At 37.2% G+C, this 21,792-nt stretch overlaps 1 protein-coding gene across 2 annotated transcripts; it reads right to left on the minus strand.

Moving 5' to 3' along the window:
* Positions 1–251: 251 nt before the first annotated feature.
* On the minus strand, positions 252–15,560 carry LOC143593593 (protein SPIRRIG-like). 2 transcript variants are annotated; one of them, XM_077073180.1, is made up of 18 exons: positions 15,331–15,560; positions 15,144–15,229; positions 14,399–14,534; positions 14,265–14,321; positions 14,060–14,188; positions 13,622–13,849; positions 13,476–13,541; positions 13,272–13,386; positions 11,661–12,790; positions 10,314–11,010; positions 10,130–10,232; positions 8,667–9,739; positions 6,752–8,375; positions 3,616–6,447; positions 3,235–3,531; positions 2,474–2,780; positions 2,055–2,201; positions 252–1,867 (listed from the first exon to the last, which is right to left on the minus strand). In XM_077073180.1, the coding sequence occupies exons 1-18, from the start codon at positions 15,481–15,483 to the stop codon at positions 683–685; spliced, it is 10,365 nt and encodes a 3,454-aa protein (XP_076929295.1). In that variant the 5' UTR covers positions 15,484–15,560; the 3' UTR covers positions 252–682. The 2 variants fall into 2 exon arrangements, with proteins under 2 accessions (XP_076929295.1, XP_076929294.1); XM_077073179.1 differs by having other exon boundaries at positions 3,616–6,442; positions 6,732–8,375; positions 13,622–13,813; positions 14,024–14,188.
* Between the last annotated feature and the right edge of the window lie 6,232 nt (positions 15,561–21,792).

The following is a 21,792-nucleotide window of genomic DNA, read 5'->3' on the forward strand; positions in this document are numbered from 1 at the left end:
AGAAAGATTTCTAGCGGGTATTGTACTGCTGCTAGACATGAATTGTTTTACGCTCCATTATGGCATAATCATACATATAGTTCTATGTTAATTGGAGACTAGTACATGCTTACATGACAACAAAATTATATATTAAATTGTCAATATTGATTATTATCGGCTAAAGAGTGTTTGATTTAATTCAAATGTATTTTGTTTTTTTTTTCTTTTTGCATATTACTCTACTAGTAGGTTTGATGATGATATGTTAACAACCAAACAGGGGAGTTGTAGATTGTATAACCATAACAAATCACATATTTATTTACAAATCAACTGTACACCCGAGCCAAACAAGGGAGCAGTAGTCTTAACTGCACGAGCCAATCATCAGCCCAAACACCCCCAACCCGAAACTTTACAAAACTAAAACTAGCCCTGCACCTTCAATGTACAACAAATTGTTCACTACCATCCCGACAAATTCAAAAATCGGAATATGTCCCAACCCGAGTCAAACCTCACCCAAACACGTCATTTGCAGCCAAGACCACGCTCACCCGAACCCATCTTGGCCCTTTCTTCTCCTTGGTCAGCCCATTGACCTGTCACAAGCACTCTCTAGTCATCTCTTTAGAGAATGAACACAGGACTTTGACTTTTAACTTTGACTTTGACATTCACATCTTGATTTTACCTACAATCACCCCCGCTTAAGAGAAAGCCGAAAAGATTCATCAGGCACTGCCCATGAAAACAAATGCCCACCAGAATCACCACTCAACAATGACTTCAAATCACTTGATATGTAAAGTGCAGTGACCGGATGCTTATGACCCTTGAGCACCTTATGTAACACCAATGTGTAATCTGGTAATTTACCACCAAGCCCTAACCCACAATGCAAGTGTGCAGAAGGATGCTTCTGAGTTTTAGCCATTTCGCTAGAATTATGAACCATTTGCCACACTTTTATGGCCCCGCTTTGGTGACCGGATACAAACCAATTCGTTTGCATCCAATCAGAAAACATACAGGTGGTCACAGATAATATTAGATCAGACGGAAGTTGAGAAGTATTGACCACCGAAAGACAGTCACCGTTCACACTCCAAACCGCCAGCAAAACACCAGCAGCCGTTACAATATCCCCGGTCATATCATTGACCAAAATAGCCGAGATCGGAAACGGAAACTTGGGAAGCTGTCTGAGAAAAACCATTGAGCTAAGATCCCATATAATGACGGTGCAATCATCTGAACCACTTACGATAATCATGTACGGCTGGCAAACGTAAAGGCGCGTGATTTTATCAGTGTGAGCACACAAAGTTTTCTTCAAGTGTAATCTACGCGGTGCACGGGGCCCACCGTAGCTACCTATACGCCAAACACAAACCAAACCGTCATCTGCACCGGTGACCAAAAGTTGACCATCATGGCTAGCACTTGCACACTGGATCTGGTGACCACCGTGAAGGTTTTCATGGGTTGACAAGAGACGGTCTTGATCATAACTCATGAATCTCAAGCTACGGTCTGGGAAACCCCATGCAACATATTTGGTGTGGGTCATGGGTTTTATTATGTTATATTGACCTAATATTAAAATCCTGTCATTAACTGTAACTATTTGTGCTACTGATGATGTGATCTTTCGGACTTCGTGTGGGATAAGACGTGAAGATAATCTGAGTGGATTTAAGGGGCGTTTTCTATCGGTTCTTCGTTTGGCGTGAGGACGTAAAAAAAGTTGTCTCGGGGTTTGACCAAAGTGGTTAATTTGAGCAAGAATTGCTGCTTTCATTCCAGGGTCATCAACCGCATCAATGTCAACACTTCCCTCATATGTATAGTAATAGCAAACATTCACAGCCTCCTCAGCCGCCTGTCAAAATTGGAAACTTTCAGTATACTGCGAATTAGGGGTATGTTTCAATATTACAATAAGATGATACTAAATAAATGGATACAGCCTCCTAAACTGTTTCGCATCATAGATTTGAAATTATTATTGTGTTAATCTTGTTTATCTGACCATAATTAAGACAAATTTCTAGAAGATCAACACGCACCTTGCCTCGTTGTTTGTAACCAAAAATAAGATCTATCCAATGATGCAAATTTTCGGAAACATAATCAGACTCCAGAGCTTCTCTATGCTTCCTGATGAACTCTCTAGCACTACCTTTGGCCCAGGGAGGCAATCCAACATTTTCAACCTAGGAAAACAATCAATGATGTCAGTCTTATGTTGTTACATTTAGCAACATTAAAATATACCAGAGACAGCATACACAAACATTATTAGTTCCTTTTTTTCTTTAACTTTATAACTAATTAACGTATTAAATACAATTACAAAGTCATATTATTAGATATTAATCTGAAACTTTTGACCCATTTGATAAGTAAATAGGAAAAAATTTCCGCCTCAAAAAAAGAGTTGTGATATCAAACAACAGTATAAAATCCAATATTTGAACTAACAGACCTTCTCTCCTGATTGTTTCTCCCCGAGGTCAAGATCAAAACGGTTTTCCAAAAATTCTGGCATATAAAAGAATTCTGGGATGAGTTCTTTTACGTCTGAGGTGTTGCTCCTTCCAGCAGCACTTGACCATGTATCACGTAAGTTACTAAAAAGACGATCAGCATGGTCAAACTGCCCGCCCTGCAGCTTTTTATTTTCTGCACTAAATGGTGGCAAACGTATAAGATAAAAGAGAACGATTCCAGCACTTGAGTAGTGAGAACCATAATGAAATTTGGGAATCTCAGGATCATCCCAGCTGTCAAACCTGAATATAAACCACAATAGATTAGAAACATTGACATGAACAAAGTAAAGGTTATGACTTTGACCTGTTTGCTTGTGAACAGATCGATTTAGGTGTTTATCTCAAACAGGTGACAGGTCAAATAAATATTCTAGCTAAAAGGAGAATGGTCAAATGGATCATATGGGTCAAAAGTCACCCAAGGTTCAACTTATCACATAAAGCTTCCTAAACCATTTTATTCAAAGTGAAGATTTTAAATTTAGAAAAAATATATAAAAAAAGATAAACTGGTATAAGGGTAATATGGTCAAAATCAATATTCAGTGGTAATAAAAGATGTGTACAAAAAACCTTCCTACTAAAATGACCTTTTCAATACAATCCCAATTTCACCCATAACCCAACCCGCCCGACACGCTCACCTCGACACCTCAGCCAGAAAACCCAAGAAAGAGGTATAAATGAAACAAACCTTTTCCTGAACTCCACTTCTCCTTCTTTTGTTTGACAGCCCATTGACTTGTCAAGCTTCCGGAAGGTTTCGGGCTTTGTTAAATCTAATGTTTCACTCTCATAATCTGATAATATCCATGGAAAGACTGGATACTGAGTAAGATCACTGTAACCACGACCTGCAAGTGTGTTGAGGTGCATCAAGTACTGGAAGTTGCTAATTTCACCATTTTGCCACCTTTTGGAAAAGGGTTTAGCTGTTAGCTTAAAAGTGCTTTCTTGTTTCAGTGATCCAGAGATTGTAGGGTCCAAAAACCTGCTTATTTACACGCAGAAAGACAAGAATGTGAATAAAAAGGAACAAGATAAAAGTCAAAACAAATGTTGACCAGAAACATACGTGCTGTTTCTCGGAAGATTCAATGCCAGCATATTTCTGAAAACTTCCTCCCTTTCCTTTTTATGAAAGACCAAAAGATCATTACATCCATCCATACTGAATATTTCAATAGCAACAGGACGAAGCTGATAATCACGTTTCAAAAGTTCGTGGACACTTTTAAGCTTCCACATACGCCACAAATGAGGCACATTTCTGTTATTAACTGCACCATCATTACTCCATGCACCACTATTGTGGTCCCACGCCCTTCCCCTGTTAGATTTATTTACATCTACTTCCCAAGATGAGGAGTCGTTGCATATAGATGCATCTTTTGTTACACCTAAAACTTGATCAATAACCGAGAGATCGTCTTCACTTTTTTTCTCACATATGCACCCAGAATCATCAACATAAAAATTCTCTATAACATATAGACAGAGTTCTCCAATTAAAAAGATCCCATCATGTTTATCAAGACTAACAACTCTTTCACAATTATATTTAAACTTTATCTTCTCGTTACGTTCCATATAAGGTCTAATTAAATACTCCCCATTGTCACTCAACTCCTTATCAATTTTTTCATCTGCTACTGAAGCATATCTTCTCAATGAGCCAACTTCAGAATTTTCAAATACACTTTCTGCTTTTGGTGCAACAGCTGAGCTGACATTAACACTAAATTCAGCAGCAGAATAAATACTTGCATCTAAAATACTACTATCCTTATCATCATTCCACCCAACCTGACTAGGCCCCCCATCTTTTACTCCATCTGTCTCATCATACAACTCATTAAAAGGTAAAATATTTGACAAAGAAGCAGACCCACAATCAGAATTAACAAGGTCAGTTTCGTTTTTCTCCCGGCCTCCAAATTCCACATTTAGAATGGATTCAATCATGTCGACTTTCAGTTTACGCCATTCAATCTTTTTCCGCATTCTAAACGGGCCTTCAATAGGGCAAAGCTGCCAAACGGGATCATTATTTGTGCCCAACTTGGGCAACGGGAATATGCCCCGTTCATGTACAAGTTGCTGTAAATGTGTTTGCCACGCGCTTTCAGCATGAAGTACCCAACCATACTTATCCTGACGAACAAGTCTCAGTTCAGTACACATATTATCTCGAACAGATTCCAATGCAATTCTTCTTTCTTTAATCTGCTCCCAATGTCTCTGGTCAAACTTTCTTGAATCCCTTTTTTTGCTAACTTCTTTCTTACGACGACTATCCATAGCTTTAATTCGAACTCCCAGGAACTTAACTGAACTAGCAATATACTGAACCCACATAACCACGGCACCCTGTTCCAGTATTTTATTAACATGAACTTCAGATATTTGTAGCCATTTGAGAAAAGATTGCATACTTTCAGTAACAAGTCTATCAAAACCGCCATGAAAAGCATCTAAAACTGGCCCTTGATTCGGTTTAGAAACAAGCAGGTCTTCTAGTGCGGTTTTCCGGTACAGTAACAGATGCTTTAGAATATCAACTGCCAAATTCTGTGCATTTTGCCTTTCATCATGCAAAAGAGAGATTAAATTAATACACAAGCAGCAATTTAGGTCATTTTCAAGGTTACTTGGACAGAATATCACGCGTTTATGAGCAACGAGCAGCTGTAGCACGGTGCAGATATCTATCACATTGTCTTGTTCTAAGTCGTTAAGAACAGATCTTTTCTTGGGCTCAATTTGTTGCAACTTTAAACGTGAAACAAGTTCATCTTCTCCAATAGAAATCAAGAAAGATGGAAGAAAACAGTACATGATTGTACGGTTCAAGTTTTTAAACATTGAAAGTATGTAAGCATCAAGCTGTTTTGATCTTCCAATAGACAGTAATCCTTTGCTAGGTGGTGGTGCTTGTTCGATTCTACCGAGTTTATTAGCCAACTGTAGCATAGATAACAAGAATTCGAGAGTTTTCAGTACAGCAATGGGCTCGGGAAATGCACCCATATATACACGGTCAATTATGAGATAACATAACGCATCTAAATTTGTTGACCAACGGGTTTTATCAAGTTTCTTTTGGTCTTCTTCATCGTCACGCAAGATACGTCTTTCTAGAAAGTTCATCAGTCTACCAAGGCACAAACCTTGAAAAACCAAGACAGATTCAGCATGAACATACAATGGAACACTTTCAAGAATGCTCTCGATAACCGGTACAGCTTTTATCTGGTCGGTTACAAAATCTGAAAGAACTTCAGCCATGAAATCTAAAATGGCGGTTGCTCCCGCTGAGCATGGACCGCCTCCATAACCAGAATCATCTGCTTCAAGAAGCATTTGTGGGTTAATTGGGAAAATTGGGTCTGTGGTGTTTGGAATTATGGGAGGGCGTTTTGAGTCTGATGTGACATCAAAATCAGACATGGAAACACAAGATGTCATTGATGGAGATAAACCTAGCTTGGGTTTTGATTCAGAGAGACTCCCTGCAAGATTTTGTGATGAAGCTGCTCGGTGGACCCCAGTGGATTTCTCTGGAAAATATGAGGAATCAAGTCTACTTAAAGATGATGAACTCAGTGTTCTTGTTTGGTGAATGGGCTTAGGAGTGGTTAAATCTTTACTGCTGGGCTTGTGTAATTCAAGTGTGGATGCGGGTATGTTATCTGCTTTATATCCATCTGAATTGCTTGCGGCAACAGGAACATCATCAGAACTTGTAGCTGGCGGAAAGCTTCCCAGACTTGTGAAGGTTTTAGCACACTCTTCTTGCTCAAGTGGCAAGCTATTGTGAGAACTAGCAGTATCTTCACAATCATTTGGATTTGTGTCTTCTGGCTTCACAGACAGCCTCTTAGCCATCTTCACAGCATGAGCTGACCTACAAAGAGAAAATTAATAGATAAATGACCCGCGTGAGTACATAATCAAAAGGTCTCCACCGCAACCTTTCCCAATAATAACATGAGCTTCTTTGTGTTTATTTTTCTGATTTTGTATGGACAACAAATGAGTTGCTTATGATTATAAAAACAATGTTATTACAATAATAATGTCTTGTCTTTGATAAAACGATTCATGATCCATTCCCTTTTCAGCTATTTTTTTATGACCAGTTTTGAGTAAATAGGTTTAAATTTCAACCTCTGAACATCACATATAAGCCAAGAAAAGTAAAGTAGAACCTGACACATGAAAAATAAAGATCCACGCAATTTTCAAGAAATTCGGCTCGTCTGCACACAACAGAGAAGGGTGGACACATTTTGGCTAAATCAACCATGAACCTAAGAATGGAAGTTGCAGCAGCTGGAGCCGAAGCATCTCTGCCCATGAGTCTAGCGGCATATGTTTTATGCATCAGAGCTTCACCCTGAAGCTCACCAGTCATCTCTGTATTTCCATCTACAAGTTCTGACACAAGCCAATCACCAAGCAGATTTATGTCACCACTTTCACAAGCTATCATTGTCTGAATAGACAACCTGTCAAATGTGGATTTTGCCATTGCAATAACAGAATCCAAAAGTTCCAAAAACTTCAATTCGGTTTGACTTCCATCACTTGGCATAAGGGCATGAAAGTCCAGCAAACGAACTTCAGGTAATCTTGGATAAACGGGCTTCCCAAATAGTAAGCAGAAAAGAATATAATATATCTCAGGGGAATCATAAAAACTAGGAAGCACTCTAACTAACCCCAAATATACTCCACTTGTACGAAACTTAAGAGAAAATGTAGAAGGTGAGGTTAAACACACACCAAGAAGAGTCATAACCCATCTCATGCTAGTGGGATGAACCGCTTCATCAAAAAAGTAAGTGATTAATTTTGATGAAACAATTTTATGCCACTGTTCAAGCAATTCTTCTGATGTAATCGTCACTAAAATATCAATTAGCATCTCGAGCAATATATTTCTAACAATAATCTGCTTCCCGGATGACTCTCTAATGATTTGACCTTTCGACGTCAATTCAGGAGGATCAAAAGTCGTGATTACAAACCTAACAACGTGTTCCAGTTCAGAAATAACAGATCTGTCTTTCAAAATTACCCCTAGCAGATCAACTAGTTTTTCTAGTACAGGAATTTCAACATCGCCTCTTTGTAGGGTTACTAAAAGATGTTGAATAAGGTTCATCTTACGTAAAACGATAAGATTGTGATTTCTGTACCAATGCATTGAAACTAGGTTTTCAAGAAACCCCAAAAGAGCAATTTGTACTGGAACTGATGCTGCTACCCAAACAGTCCAATCCAGTAATACGTGTTCAACCATATCTGAATTTGAAAGAACAACATAGTTTGATGTTTCAGCTGGTAAATCAGTGTTATCGAGTTCCGATATATTTTCAGAAAAATCATCCATATCTCCATGTGAGCCAACTGAGGAGACTTCATTTGGCAAATTAAGTTCTACAAAGGTGGATACTTGGACAGGTTCAACAGGTGACGGATCGTTATTGATTTTTTCCAACTTTTTTGGTCCAAGTAAAGAAGCTTCACATGCAGCAATTCGGAAAAAGATCTCGAGTGAATGTATGTCGAACAATGACATTTTGGGATGTAATAGTAGTGCTAGCAGGTGATATCCTTTAAGAGATTGCATGTCCCTAATATTTTGTGGATTTTGGTGAAGTGCACATTCAAGAAGTGTGAGCCCCATGTGCAGCATGTCTCTGGTTTCAGCTGCTTCAACTATGGCTAGAACCATGGCTAACCCACCAATGGATCTCATGGTTTCACCTATTATTGAATGCTTGCATACACAAATATCCCCATGAAGATGTCCACAGCGTGGTATACCTGATGGAAGAAAACACTAATCAATACGTCAACCATAATGTTCTCATAAAGTAGAAAACTCATTGTTCATATAATCATGATTAATGCATTAAATATGCAAACATGTATAAAAATATTGGGTTAAAATGTGTGGGCCAGCCCCACTCAACCAGACCCGTATTGAACCCTACTAGAAAATGACAATATCAACCAGAACCCATTCGACATGTAATAAGAAGCTAAAGTAATTATAGAAAGTAGAAAGATCATGAAATTAGGCTAAACATAACAGATGAATGGTTTGTAACAAACCTCCCAATGGAGAAGCAGCCGCCGACATTGGATCAACTAAATTGAGCATTGACAAAGTTCCAGATGTTCTAGAAGCTTCGGTAGATGTTCCATCAAATGCAAATATTAGTTTTCTTCCAGAAAGCTGAAATGAAAGGTTCGCTAATCTTTCAAGATCCCAAACAGCACCACTAAGATCTGTCTTAGAACCGCCTTGCTTATTACCACTATCAGGCTTCTGTGTGTTAGAAGACATTGTGAAATCAACTTCAAGGGAATCTAAAATATCCATATTTTCACCACCACAAGCCTGATTTGGAACAAATTGCAAAAGATTTGTGTCTTGGAAAAGACCAGTATACCCTCTGCCCAGAATATACATAAAACAAATTGAACCAGGTGTCAATGCCTCTTCAAAGAGATAGCAAGACCTGATTTTCCAGGACAAGTCACTGACCCTTGCACAACTGACAGGTGTCCCAATAGTTACCTGCAGAGACTTGCCAGCTGGCGAAGGAGAGTACCCTAATCCGCCTGTGTGTCTAAGCTTCCCATTAAGATAAACATATGAAACACTAGATTGGAATAATCCAGCTAACGCATGTGGTTTGCTGTGCACCACAGCAAGATGATGCCACCTGTACTCGTCTATATCTAAACCTGAAAAAGATAATGAAGACGCGCTGCTGGTTGCTAGGGTTAATGTTCCATCCTCTTGAAGATAAATCTCAGCGTAAAAAGTATTGGTATTACTATTACCACCATCTGTAGCACCGACAGAGAATATACGCATGATTTGTGGACTTGTGCTTCTAGAAGGTTCCGTGTCTTTGCCATTTGATTTTAAAAGATTCTGATATTGGAACCAGCAAACAAAAGAATAGCCAGCAGCAGGGGGCCATGATCTTTCACCCAATGGTACTTGGATAGAGGCATGCCCAGATTTGCTCATATCCAGTTCTACAAAAGGTGCAAGAGCAATATTCTCTGAAACTGTAAACCTCTCCATCATAGTAACAAGAGTATGACCAGATTTCATATGTCTCACTTGCAACATGTATCTTATAATCACCTGCAGTTCTGCTGATGACAGCCTGCAACCAAAAGAAAAAAAAAATTGCAAGTGCCAATTACTATTATAGTTCCATGATTAAGGTTAGATACAAGTCAAAACAAGTAACTTCTTGTATGAGTGAAAACAGGTCAGGTTGGGTTAACCACGTCAAATTCTGATTTTCTGTGTAATATGACTTTGGAACGAATAGAGAATACTATTTCAACAATTATGTAATTTTTTTGAATAATAAGACTCAAAAGATTTTACACTTTTATGCATTAATATCCTCGGTGATCTTTGACCCTTTTCCTTTTAAACAATTCTCTTTTATTTTACAAGTAAATGGGATAAAGTTGCGACCTCCGAGTACAGTGAAAATATTCAAATAATATTTACACAAAATGATAGTTTTTAAAAAGTGTTTTACCTATAAGAACCAAGTACTTCAATGATCCTTAAAGCCTGAAAAAGTAGAGAGGATGAACCAGAAAGGAAGGGCTGTATTGTCTCAAGAAGAAGCTCCACACAACCTAACCAAATAATATGTTAGCTAGATATATAAGACACTAATTTCTATAGCAATAACATATCACAAATTCGTAAATCAATACCTGCAGATGTAAGGCTTTCCTGATTAAAAGCACCAGCACAAGCAAGTTCTTCAATAAGTTTTAGAAACTTGAGTTGAAGGTTTGTAGTAAAATGCAACAGCAATTGGATGAGAACCCTAACTGCACCAGCATTATATATGTTCTGCTTATCAAGAACAATTGAACCTGATGGAGTAATTATTTGGAAAGCAGAAACATCTCCGGTATCATCTAATGTTTCCGTAGTTTCTGGTGTAAAAGATGGTGGAATCAAAATCTCAAGAGCAAGTTCAAATAACAACTGCATTACTTGCTTTTCACACTCCACACAGATCAATCCAGAATCAGATAAAAGATCATAAAAAGTTTGTGAAGATATAATTGTGTGTAGCTTTACTCGGTTCACAGGATTGTTGCTAGTGCCAGCAGTAATCGCATGCAACAGATATGCAAAAACTTTCATGCAAACTGTTATTGAGGATTGACTGATTAGTCCATTATCTCCCTGAAAACTATGGAGGGTTGTTAAGATAAGAGAAAACCCAGTGGCTTCACCAAACACTCTCTGAGCAGAAGCGCTGGCTCCTAAAATTCGCCACATGGCGCCAAAAATATCACACTTTGCATCTTCTGGGAGTTTATATTGAGATCCCGAACTGCTTATCACCATCCCACTCTTTGAAATGTCAATCAGTACACCCAATTCATCTGCATGAGCCTAATAAAAGTTACAGATTAGGTTACTAAAGTTAAAATAAATTTAAGAAAAACATCTAAAATTTGCTAATTGCTATTGCTTTGGTTGTAAAATGGTCACCTTTTTACTTCTGAAATTTGCCAATTGCTATTTACATTGAAATTCATACTAAACATTATTTGTATTGAGAAGTACCGGGTTTCAATAGAAAAAAGGTGCAAACACTTCTATGGAACACAGAAAGTAGCACAATCCATTCAATGTAATCAATAAAAAAACAGAAGCGCACACACACACAAACATATATACAGAGAGGGGGGGAGCCAAAGATCAAATGAGAAACTAAATATTCATGAGAACAATGAAAATAAAGCTGATAGAACTAACTTTGTAACCTCGACTCACAATTTTGTAAATGTGCTCACAATCACATGAATATTTAGTTACTCACTGACCCTAAACCTTTCTATGTATATAGGGGTGTGCATATAAAGGGCGGTATCAAAGAAAAAGCCCAAATATCATGAGAAGACCCTTGTTTTTCAACCCGATGCACAACTGCACATATATCTAACGAATTTTTGACCGGCCATGCATCATTTTGAAAAAGTTGTGTGTGTATGTGTTTGTTAACCCATGCATGGCAAAAAAAAACAGGAATCACTACCAACCTGTGCAGAATCCTCAATTATTAGGCAAGATAATACTCTAAGAACACCAGGGCGGTGGACATCAGAGGCCAAAAATGGAAGAGAAGTAGTTACTCCATCAGCAGAGCGAAATGTCACTTGATTAAATTCAGCTTTTCTCAATAATGAAACCAAGCAGTCCCAAGCAACTGAAATTGTGACTTCATCTTCAAAAAGACACAACTTTCCAGAACCAGAATCCAATAATCTTGGAGATGATAGAATCATATCTTTACTTTCCATATGCTTCTGGAAATCATTCGGGCTACCCTTCGTTTCTACCTCAGCGCTATCATCATTGTCCTTGTTCTGCTCCTGCTCTGGACCCACAAGAAACTTGTGCAGCTTGAGATCATCTAATAAGACCTCCAGCACACCAACTTCTCTCAGGAACTTTTTGTACTGTTGATCAAATGACACTAGCTTTACAAAGAATCCCAGAAGTGTGCGCTTCAGTTCAGATGTTATTGGTTGTTGCAACAAGCAGCAAAGTGAAAGTAATTCTTGTTCAGGTATGCAATTCACAACAGTCACAGCATATTCGAGAATTTTAAGAATAATGTCTTGAAAAGATTGGGGAAAGCTGCCCATATTGAGGATGAACAATGGAACAGTTCGCAACTGCTGACATAAGGTGTAGTTTTCAAGATGACTTGAAAATATTTTGAATACTCTATGTAGCACTTCAGCCTGAAGCTCCCTGCTATCTGATTTGAGAAAAATGTCTTGCAGCATTTGGACAGCTTCTAGGTCCTTAACTTTGTAGTTATCTGTCTCCCAGGCATCATTATTAGATGCCCTGCCAGCTGGATTAAGATCTTTTGTACCCTTTGATCTAGGGGACACGGTTGTCTGTGTTGAACCTGTTTGAGCTAGATTAACAAGAACATCAAGTAATCTAGAGAGTGTGGGTGAAACAGATGGTGATGAGGTGTCTTCTTCTCCTGTTTCATCATGCATGTCCATGTCATTAGTTGATTTTGACCCTTCTGGGTCAGAATTTTGACTAGTTTGAGAACTCTGATCTTTTGAAAGAATTAAAGCAAAGTGAATGAGATATTGGTATCCATTAGCATCACGAAGGTCTTCCCTGAGCTTGATACCACCAGCCTCTATAAATCAATATTAAGTTCAGTCAGCGTCACTACGACTTTCAAAATTATGGAAAAAAAACCTACGGTGCAAAGTTAACCCATTTACTTATTAATGGTCAATTGGGTTATGGTTCCTCTCTAACGCATTACACAAAAAAAAAATTCAATAAAATGTCAAATGCCACCCAAAGTGTATTTCTTTGAGAGAAATCACGAAGGGGCCCATTTTTTGGTGTGTTATACCTCTACGGCAATGCAAGAACAATTTGGCACATATAGTCATGAGATACGCCGTTCGTGACACGTATATACTTTTACTCATGTACAAAAGACACTTACTTGAAGCTGATTCGTGGATAACCTATTATTGATATACGAAAAGGCAATTTTTAGAGATAGGCGAACACAAAAGGCATATACTTGAATCACTCAGTAACATGAATTATGCCCATTGTGGCACCTCTAGGGAAAACAGTGATAAATAAACCATGTAACTGACCAGGTCTATATGACAATTCCACACATTCCAGCAACAAATCCACAATACGCACTGTATATGCAGAATCTCCAGATTCAGGATTAAAGTCTTTCACTGCCAATAACAGCACTTTTATCTGCACAAAAAGATATTAATAAACTGAACTGATACTCAAATATGTTGCGTAGCCCAATTTAACTCAGCATAACAAAATGTGATAGTCACCAGCTGGTGTTTCCTTATGTACTCAGCAGTGCTCCCATTGTCATTAACCAGAAGAAGACCTAATATCTGGATAACAAATGAATGACAATAAATACATCAAGTTCTCAAATCAAAATTAACATGCGCATACAAGAAAGTGTAATCACCTGCATCGCATGCCTGTGGAGCTGAATGGCGTGCAAGGGGACAAGTCCTTCCTCGTATCTTGAATATACAACAAACGACCCATTGGCTACCATCTGAAAGAGTAGCTCAAGAGAATTATCATCAATCAAACTCTGTGCAGCTGCAGGATGGGTTGCCAATGCCTTCATTATATGTAGAATGCTGCCCTCTACCTTCAAAGGCAAATCACAATTACAAATATATCCACTCTCATTTGTTGGTCTTACTTAGAGTCAAGTCTATATAATTAAAGCATGGGAATTAAATTGATATCTATAATATCACTAAATATTGTAGAAACCATGATCATACAAAATAATAGTAACCCCAATCTCTGATTCATTATTTTGTTATAAAAATAATAGTAAAAGCAAACGGCCTACCTCAAGCTGTCGATCTGGAACTATATTCTCAGTTACCTCTGATTCCCCTTCAACAGTAACCGTATTCTGCCTCACATTCCCTTCATCAGAAACTAGAAATGCATCGAGTATATGAACAAGACAACATAATATCCCCGAATCAAGGAGAGATTGTTTATCAATAGCCTGGAAACAGTTGATACAAAATACATTATTCACTGTGAAAACATTTATTTATAACATGCAAAGATTAAATGCATACCCCACAAACAAGGAATGACACTGCATGCAGTAAATTTGAACCAGCTTGAGCTCCATCCTGTAAAGGTATGGGTATACATGTATGCTCATAAACCAAACTCATAAAAACATGAGAGAAAGAAAAAAAAGACAGACCTCAGTAGCATCTGAGAAAAAACTTATCACACTTTCGATCTCCAAAGATCTTGTTTGGCTGCTAACTTTTAACTTTTCAATATCTGTGACAAATGCTCTACCCACAACAAAACAAAATATGTGTGTCTCTACTAACCTGTGGAACAAAACTTTTAATGTTAACACATATATGAAAGCAAAAATCTCCAAAGAATCAAATATGACATATTTCTCTTAGTAATGTCTTTGAAAACCTTATATAAACCAAAAGCCCTAGTTTATAAGATACAATCAGCAGAAAGTATATTTGCTACACATGGAATAATATATATATATATATGTATATATATATATATATATATATGCCAGTCTGTTGAGACTTGAGAAAGAGGTTTGTCTCCGTAAAGCATCAAAAGTAGTAAGATACAATCAGCAGAAAGTACATCAGAATCTGACATACTATTGAATTTACTTCCAAATTAGGAACCTTTTGTCCCATTGTTTTGTCATAAAGGAAATGAACTTTGGTATACCGGACTCCGGACTAATCAAGTTAAGAGCTTAATTTAGATGACATTTGACACATCAAATTACCAATTTCACACGGTTTTACAAACAAATCCTCTAATTAAGGCTCTCCGGCAATACAAGTATCCTTATAAAAGTTCTTTGTCATGCATTAAGATACTATCATTGTAAAATGAAGAAACTAAACAGAGAATTGTATGAAAATTGAAATTTTAAACAAGGGTAATTGATTTCATACATGGAAATAAGCTGTGCTACATTAGAATGCTGCTTTACTAATCTACAGAAGACATCAATAGTAATATTCAAGGCTTTTTCCTTCTCCTGCATAGATATATTGAAACCGTCAACTCTAATCAGCTGTTAATTTCACCCAAAAAAAACAAGAAGGAAGGAAGTGACTCATGATCGTAGGATGTACCAACCTTCTCTGAAGTCGATGTCCGGAACTCTTCCCAAGACCTCTTGAAATCCAGTTCAAGTTCATATTTTTCTCTGTTTTTAAACATGTAAAGATGCAAAAACACATAAGATACAAGGTGAAGCAAATACACTAAGTTTTTTACATGGATGATCATGTTCAGCAAACTAGAATTTCTCAAGTCCACATTAATAATGAATGCTTTAATGAGCAAGCACACACTATCATAAGAAAATTGTGCAAGAATCACATCCACGGTGAAACTAATTAGAACTTGGCAGCTTCCATATTTGTTTAAAATATATAATTTCAAATTACTATAGCTCCCTCTCACATGCACAGTTATATATGTTTCACGGTTTTTTGCAACCTAGTCTACTTCATATCAAGTGAACCGCTTAAAGAAATGACCAGAATAAAATAAGCAACTTAGGTCAGGTTTAATTTGAGCATTTACCATTCTCCAAATGTGAGTGGGGGGCGAAAAATAAACACGCAAGCATTACATGTGTGTAATAGACCTATTACATAGAGCATTAATTAAACCCTTACAAATCGGTGCACAATTAATGATATCAGGAATTTAAGGAAGTAGTTCATAAATGTGAAGATCTTTATCGGTTTGAGAAGCATATCACCATAGGTCACAATTAATAGATCATCTATAAAGATCTAAATGCATGCCATAAGGAAAACTTAATTCCACCTACTCTAACCCAAGCCACATTAAGAATAACTTGAACAACAAACCATAAGTTCTTGAAGCCACTTTTGAGTTGTGGTATCTCCATTTCTTTCTAAATTAACGCAGTAATCAAGTATGAGCATTCAATAAGCCTACTACATTGTTTCAACCCTTCCATAACTTCTTTCAACATCAATAACTCAATCATTTTACCACGTCCTTTGTCATCATATCAAAGTTTACCCTTTCTGTAGTATAAACCTAAAAATGAATATCTCAAAAGCATTGGGTTTGCAGAGGCGTGGGCCTCGGTTTGGGCTTGGTTAGTTGAAGACCCGTTAATTCGGTTAACAAAAATAGAAGACATAGTAAGTTTTGGACGGACCTTAGATCTCTTTATTAGAGCACATTATTGTCTTCTTGTTGGCTAAGTTTTGTAACCCTAGACTAGTCTCTATATAAACACATATTGTACTTATAAAATCTCATCACCATAGCAAAGAGCAATAGTACTATATCATATCCTGGTTACAACCTGTGGACGTAGGTTAGCTTTAGACCGAACCACGTGAATTCTCGTGTTCTTTACTTTTCTACAGTTTGTGTGTGTGCGTGTTTTCAACCCGTTCCTAACAAAAAGTGCTTCGTAACCGTCGATAGCTTCGTATTACAAATAAAAACTAAATTCCAATGGTACCTACTACTTTGAGCACTCGCTAACCAATAACAAAACCTAATTGTATAAATATACATCTAGATATCTAACACACAATTAACAAGCATCGTTATGCATATTAATGTCTACAGTGATCCACAAATGATGTTATCTATGTATGTCCTTGTGAGTCAAATTCAGATATACAATACGAGTCGGAGTCGGTCTAATTATGCAGAAATAAAAAGAAGAGACGAGGTACCTCGACAAGGGATCATCAGCATCATAGCTAGAAGAAGTGGCATTGTTACTGTTTGGATCAAACTCAAAGGGTGAGGGGGATGAGGTGGCAGGTGTAGGCGATGATAAGCCAACCTTATCTCTGAAGTCTTTAAGCAATGTCACCCATTTCATCCTTTATCATTCACCGGAGGCGGTTAATTTATATCATCGTAGCTCAAAAACCCTCCGTCATGTAGTTTCATCAATTAGGGGAAAATAAATGCAGATCGAGGATGATGAGATTGAAGCTAGAATGTGTGCTAATTTATTCTCCGAATCAGTGAATTACGATTACTTTATGAGATTTTTGGTGCCCTAATAACAACTCGAATAATGAATGATTTTGGACGCGCCTTTTTTCGCGCTCTTTCTTTTTCTAATTCTAATCTTCTTTTGCAGACTTTGAAATGAATGATATTTCTGTTTTTCACCCCTAAACTTCTCTACAATTATTGAAGTGTTAATGGCCATTTTAGTCCCTACCGTTTGCTACTTTCGCCACTTCAGTCCAAATTTTGAAATTTTGTCATTGTTCTCACAGTTTTAAACATTGGCCAATTTCGTCCCGCCGTCTAACGGCATCCAAATATGTCGTTAGTTTAAGGGGTATTTTCGTCTATTACACATTTTAATAATTAAGGGTTTGGATCAAATACAAATGAAATTAACGTGCTAAACGTGAGAATCAAGTAGAGTAATTATATATACAAGTAAGGTAATTATATAATTACTCTATTATGTAATTACATAATTACTCTACTTGATTCTCACATTTAGCACGTTAATTTCATTTGTACGTTAACTTTCCCCAATAATTAATACTTAACATATATATGTATATATATAACCTAAAAGAATATAAAAACTCTCTCTCTCTCTCTCTTTCTCTTTCTCTCTCTCTCTCTCAACCATAAGTCCGGCACCATCAAGCCACCACTTATGACCACCAAAACCACCGCCTATGACCACCGCCGCGTGTTACCACCACCACAAACAACTCAGATTTCGTCACACGATTTCCCGAAACTCAAGCCCAGCCGACTGCAGTCACTGCACCACTAGTACACCATCAGCTGGCTGGGGTAAGCTTTTTCTATCTCCAATTTTGAAGTGGTTCGATATTTTGTTCAATTTGAAAATCAGCGGAGTCACGTTGTAATGTTTTGCCTAGGGTTTCGTCTCTCTGGTGCCGGTAGGCGGTCGTAAGTAATAGATTTTTGTTTGTTTCCGCTCGTTTTTCCTGCGAAAATCCCAAATCTTGGCATCGAAGAATGAACTAGAGGGTAAATTGATGGTTAAACTAGTATTCATTTAGGGGAGATGGAAGATGGGTTGGCTAGGGATTTATTGTAAAGTTGTGGTTTGAGATGTGGGGGTGGTCAAGTGGACAGGTGGGTGTGGTGGTGGGTTGGGGATGGTGGTGGGGGATGGGTTAGAGAATAAAGAGAAAAAGAAAATATGTTTTTTACTTATTTATTGAAATATTTAATCAAATGTAATGGACGAAATACCCCTTAAACTAACGACATATTTGGATGTTGTTAGACGGTGGGACATAATTGGCCTATGTTTATAACGTAATGGGTAATGGGGATCCACAAGTGCAAGGATATTGTTGGGTTTGTAGGGGTTGTAAACATGGGGATCCACTTATCGCATAGCAGTGACCGTAGGTTGTATGATATGTTGCGGGCTTCCATAAGTTAGGAGCATGTTCAAGGAGTTGTTAACGTTTCCCAAATGGGCCCTAAAATTTGATTTTGATGGAATATGAATGAAGGCTCTCTCTTTAACCTGTTACATTATCGTGTGAAAGTTAATAACGACCTTTGTAAACGCAAACCAAGCCTTCGAAACGACAAAGTGCAACGCAGGTTAACATATTGTTATGTTGGACCACATGCAAGTTGTTCTTACATGATCCCCTTTTGTGTTGAATGGTATTTGTGTGCATGTTACCTTTAATCGGATAAACATACCAATCATGCATGCGTATCAACAACAATTTTTGGTTGGTCCAACCAGGCCCGGCTCCGAGAAACACAAAAAAAATTTGGGCCGAAGGCCAATCTAAATTTGGGCCTTAAGACTTAAGTAAAGTATAAAGTCGATAACACAAATAAAAAAGCAAATCATACGATGATAATATTAATTTCAATACACAAAACATAAATACTGTAGCAAAATAATCTAATTTACATACCTAAATGAAACACGATGCTCGCCTTGCATTTTTTGAAGCAAAACTCTCGGTCAACTCTTGATAATCTATGCTTTCCAACACATGTCACTAACTTTTATAATAAAAGTATAAAACTAAACAACTAAGTAAACAAATAAAAAAGAAGTCAGAACTCAGAACTAACCCCTGCTAGGCGCTGGTCGCTGGACGGACTGACGAAGTCGGAGCAGGGCTGGAGCCGGCTGCGGCGGTGGTGGACTGGTGGTGCAGGCTGCCGACGGTCGCGGTGGTTTGTGGCTGCCTTTTTTGAGTTTTTGTGGTACGTCTGCAAAGTATGTCTCCCTCCTGGCTCTTCTAAATTGTAATGGGTTATGGGCCTTATGGCCTACAAATAATTGGGCTACAAACATTTTATAAAAGGGCCTAAACAAATTTTTTTTTATAAAATATAAAAAAAATTTCGGCCCTACCGGGTGGTGGGGCCTATGGCGGTCGACTACCCTGCCATAGGCCTGGTCCGGCCCTGGGTCCAACTAAGGACTTGAAAAGTGTTGTTTTTCAAAATATGTTGTGGATAGCAGTTGACGTCACTCTTTACAAGGTAATGTTGTGTCGTATTTAGTGGTTTCTACTGTTGATTTTAATTGTTATATCATATCGACTTGGAGAGGCTTATGAAGAAAACAATAGGACGTAAGGCTAAAACTTTTAATATAAAATGTAAATGAATAATGATTAGATATGAAATGACAAGAGCTCTCTCATTCTCTTTCTCTAGGCTATCGTTCGCACTATCATATACTCATACATACTTCATACCGTATGTTCCAATTTTCATTATCTTTCTTTATATATCTTTCTCTAATTTCTTCATTCTTATTGATGGATACTTTCACATAGCAACTTCTCTCATTTCTCTATTCTTAAAGACATGATTAATCATACAAGAATAATTAGCTATTATGTTGAAATTGAGTTCAGTAAGGGCAACAAGACCACAACCACCAATGATTGTGTGTGAAAGAAAAAGTTTAGGCATGCTTACGATTTCTGCTACTTAGGTGATTGTATAAGGGTGCACGTTGTGGAAGCGTAACATACTTAGGACGGGCTCGGGACCAGTGGGAACATCGGCTCGTCCCTATCGCGACCACCCAAAAACATCCCGGCACAGTGAGTCATTGTCGCTCTTCTTGCCGATGATTTCTTCCTTTTTTCTTTTTATTTTCGTATTTTATCTAAAAACATAACCGGCTTGGTTGCGGTGGTGTTTAATGGCGGCGGAGCACGGTGGCTCAGTGGTTGTGGTGGCGATGGTAGACCACCACGGAGGACGGGGGAGAAGTGGAGCTACATATGAAGACGGCGTTTTGTTTTATTTCAGAGGTTTCTTTTCTAAAACCCATAGCACAACAATTTTTTTTTAAAAAAACCCAATATGTTTTCTAAAAAGGCCCATATCGATTTCTATTTGATTATTTTTCATGTTTTTATAACTTAAAAATAATAATATGTTTTATTTTAATTTTATATTTATGTTTTTTAATTTAAAAATAATTTAGTTAACTAAATTAAATGGTTGAAAGATGAAAATGGTTGGTTGTGAGATGATTCCATGAGTTGTGGGAAGGATTGGGAAAGTTGTGGGATGTTGTGAGTTGTGACGTGGCGCTGATGTGGATGAGTGAGAGTGTGAAAAATGATAAAAAAAGTGTTTGTGGAATGTGGGATGAGAGTGGTATGACTCCCACCACCCTAAGCCAATGCAACATAATGCGTCTTGATATATATCAAATAACTATTCAATCATATGTGCTATTTGTCTACAGAACATATAAAAGAAACCTCATTTACGAAATTTAGCAACTAAATAAAACAAGCGTCAAATAGACATGAATTGAAGAAAATTCATGTAGGAATTAAAAATTTGAATCATGAACCTAGAATTATGTCAACATAAATTAACAATACCCAAATCACTTTGTAAACAATTAAACAAAATCCAAATTAATATGGGTTTTTTTGCATTTTTTTCTTCTAATTGTTGAGAATGACCAGAATAAATAAAAACATTTAGCAAAGTTGAAAGACTAAAGATGCATCAAGAAAAGATATGATTGTAACTATCACATCTGCATGGATTTTCCACAATTCTTTTTTTAGTATGTTTTGTTGAATATTAGTAATGCATACATAGACATTAGACATGATAAATTCAGGTGTGCAAAATCCACATCAATAGTAAACTGTGACAACTTGGGTAAAAGGACCTGGATAATTAAAAAAAAATGAAATAGATCAAACATATGCAATGTGGTCAAGTTGACTTATGTTATATCACATAACCATAATCTAGAAGAATGAACTAACTTGTAGCATCCCGAAATTTCTATGAATAATATTAAAATATTATTTACGTTAGAAGAATTAATTTGAGTTAGTAAAATAATAATAATAATAATATAATAATAATGATAAAAGGATGGTACGTTAAAATAGATGGAATTAATCATAGACTTAATATGAAGATGGGTTTAAGGTCCATGGCTTAGAGCATTCACATCCAAACCACCATCTTTGACCTTATAATTTAACAAAAAATCACTACTTTTTAAAATATGCCTCTCATTTTAAAAAACACCACACATCCTAACATTTATAT

Source organism: Bidens hawaiensis, unplaced genomic scaffold (genome assembly GCF_021521415.1).
Source record: "Bidens hawaiensis isolate Kalapana, Puna unplaced genomic scaffold, B.hawaiensis_p1.1 tig00042390_1, whole genome shotgun sequence".
In the NCBI taxonomy this organism is placed as follows: Eukaryota; Viridiplantae; Streptophyta; class Magnoliopsida; order Asterales; family Asteraceae; genus Bidens; species Bidens hawaiensis.

Bases quoted from the DNA above. Each gene is read 5' to 3' on its own strand.
- LOC143593593 (XM_077073179.1), bottom strand. From the start codon at position 15,483: ATGATCATCCATGTAAAAAACTTAGTGTATTTGCTTCACCTTGTATCT. The intron at 9,740-10,129 runs GTAAAACACTTT...TTTTGGTTGCAG, and splicing joins GAAGTACTTGGTTCTTATAG to GCTGTCATCAGCAGAACTGC. The intron at 3,532-3,615 runs GTATGTTTCTGG...GTAAATAAGCAG, and splicing joins AATCTTCCGAGAAACAGCAC to GTTTTTGGACCCTACAATCT.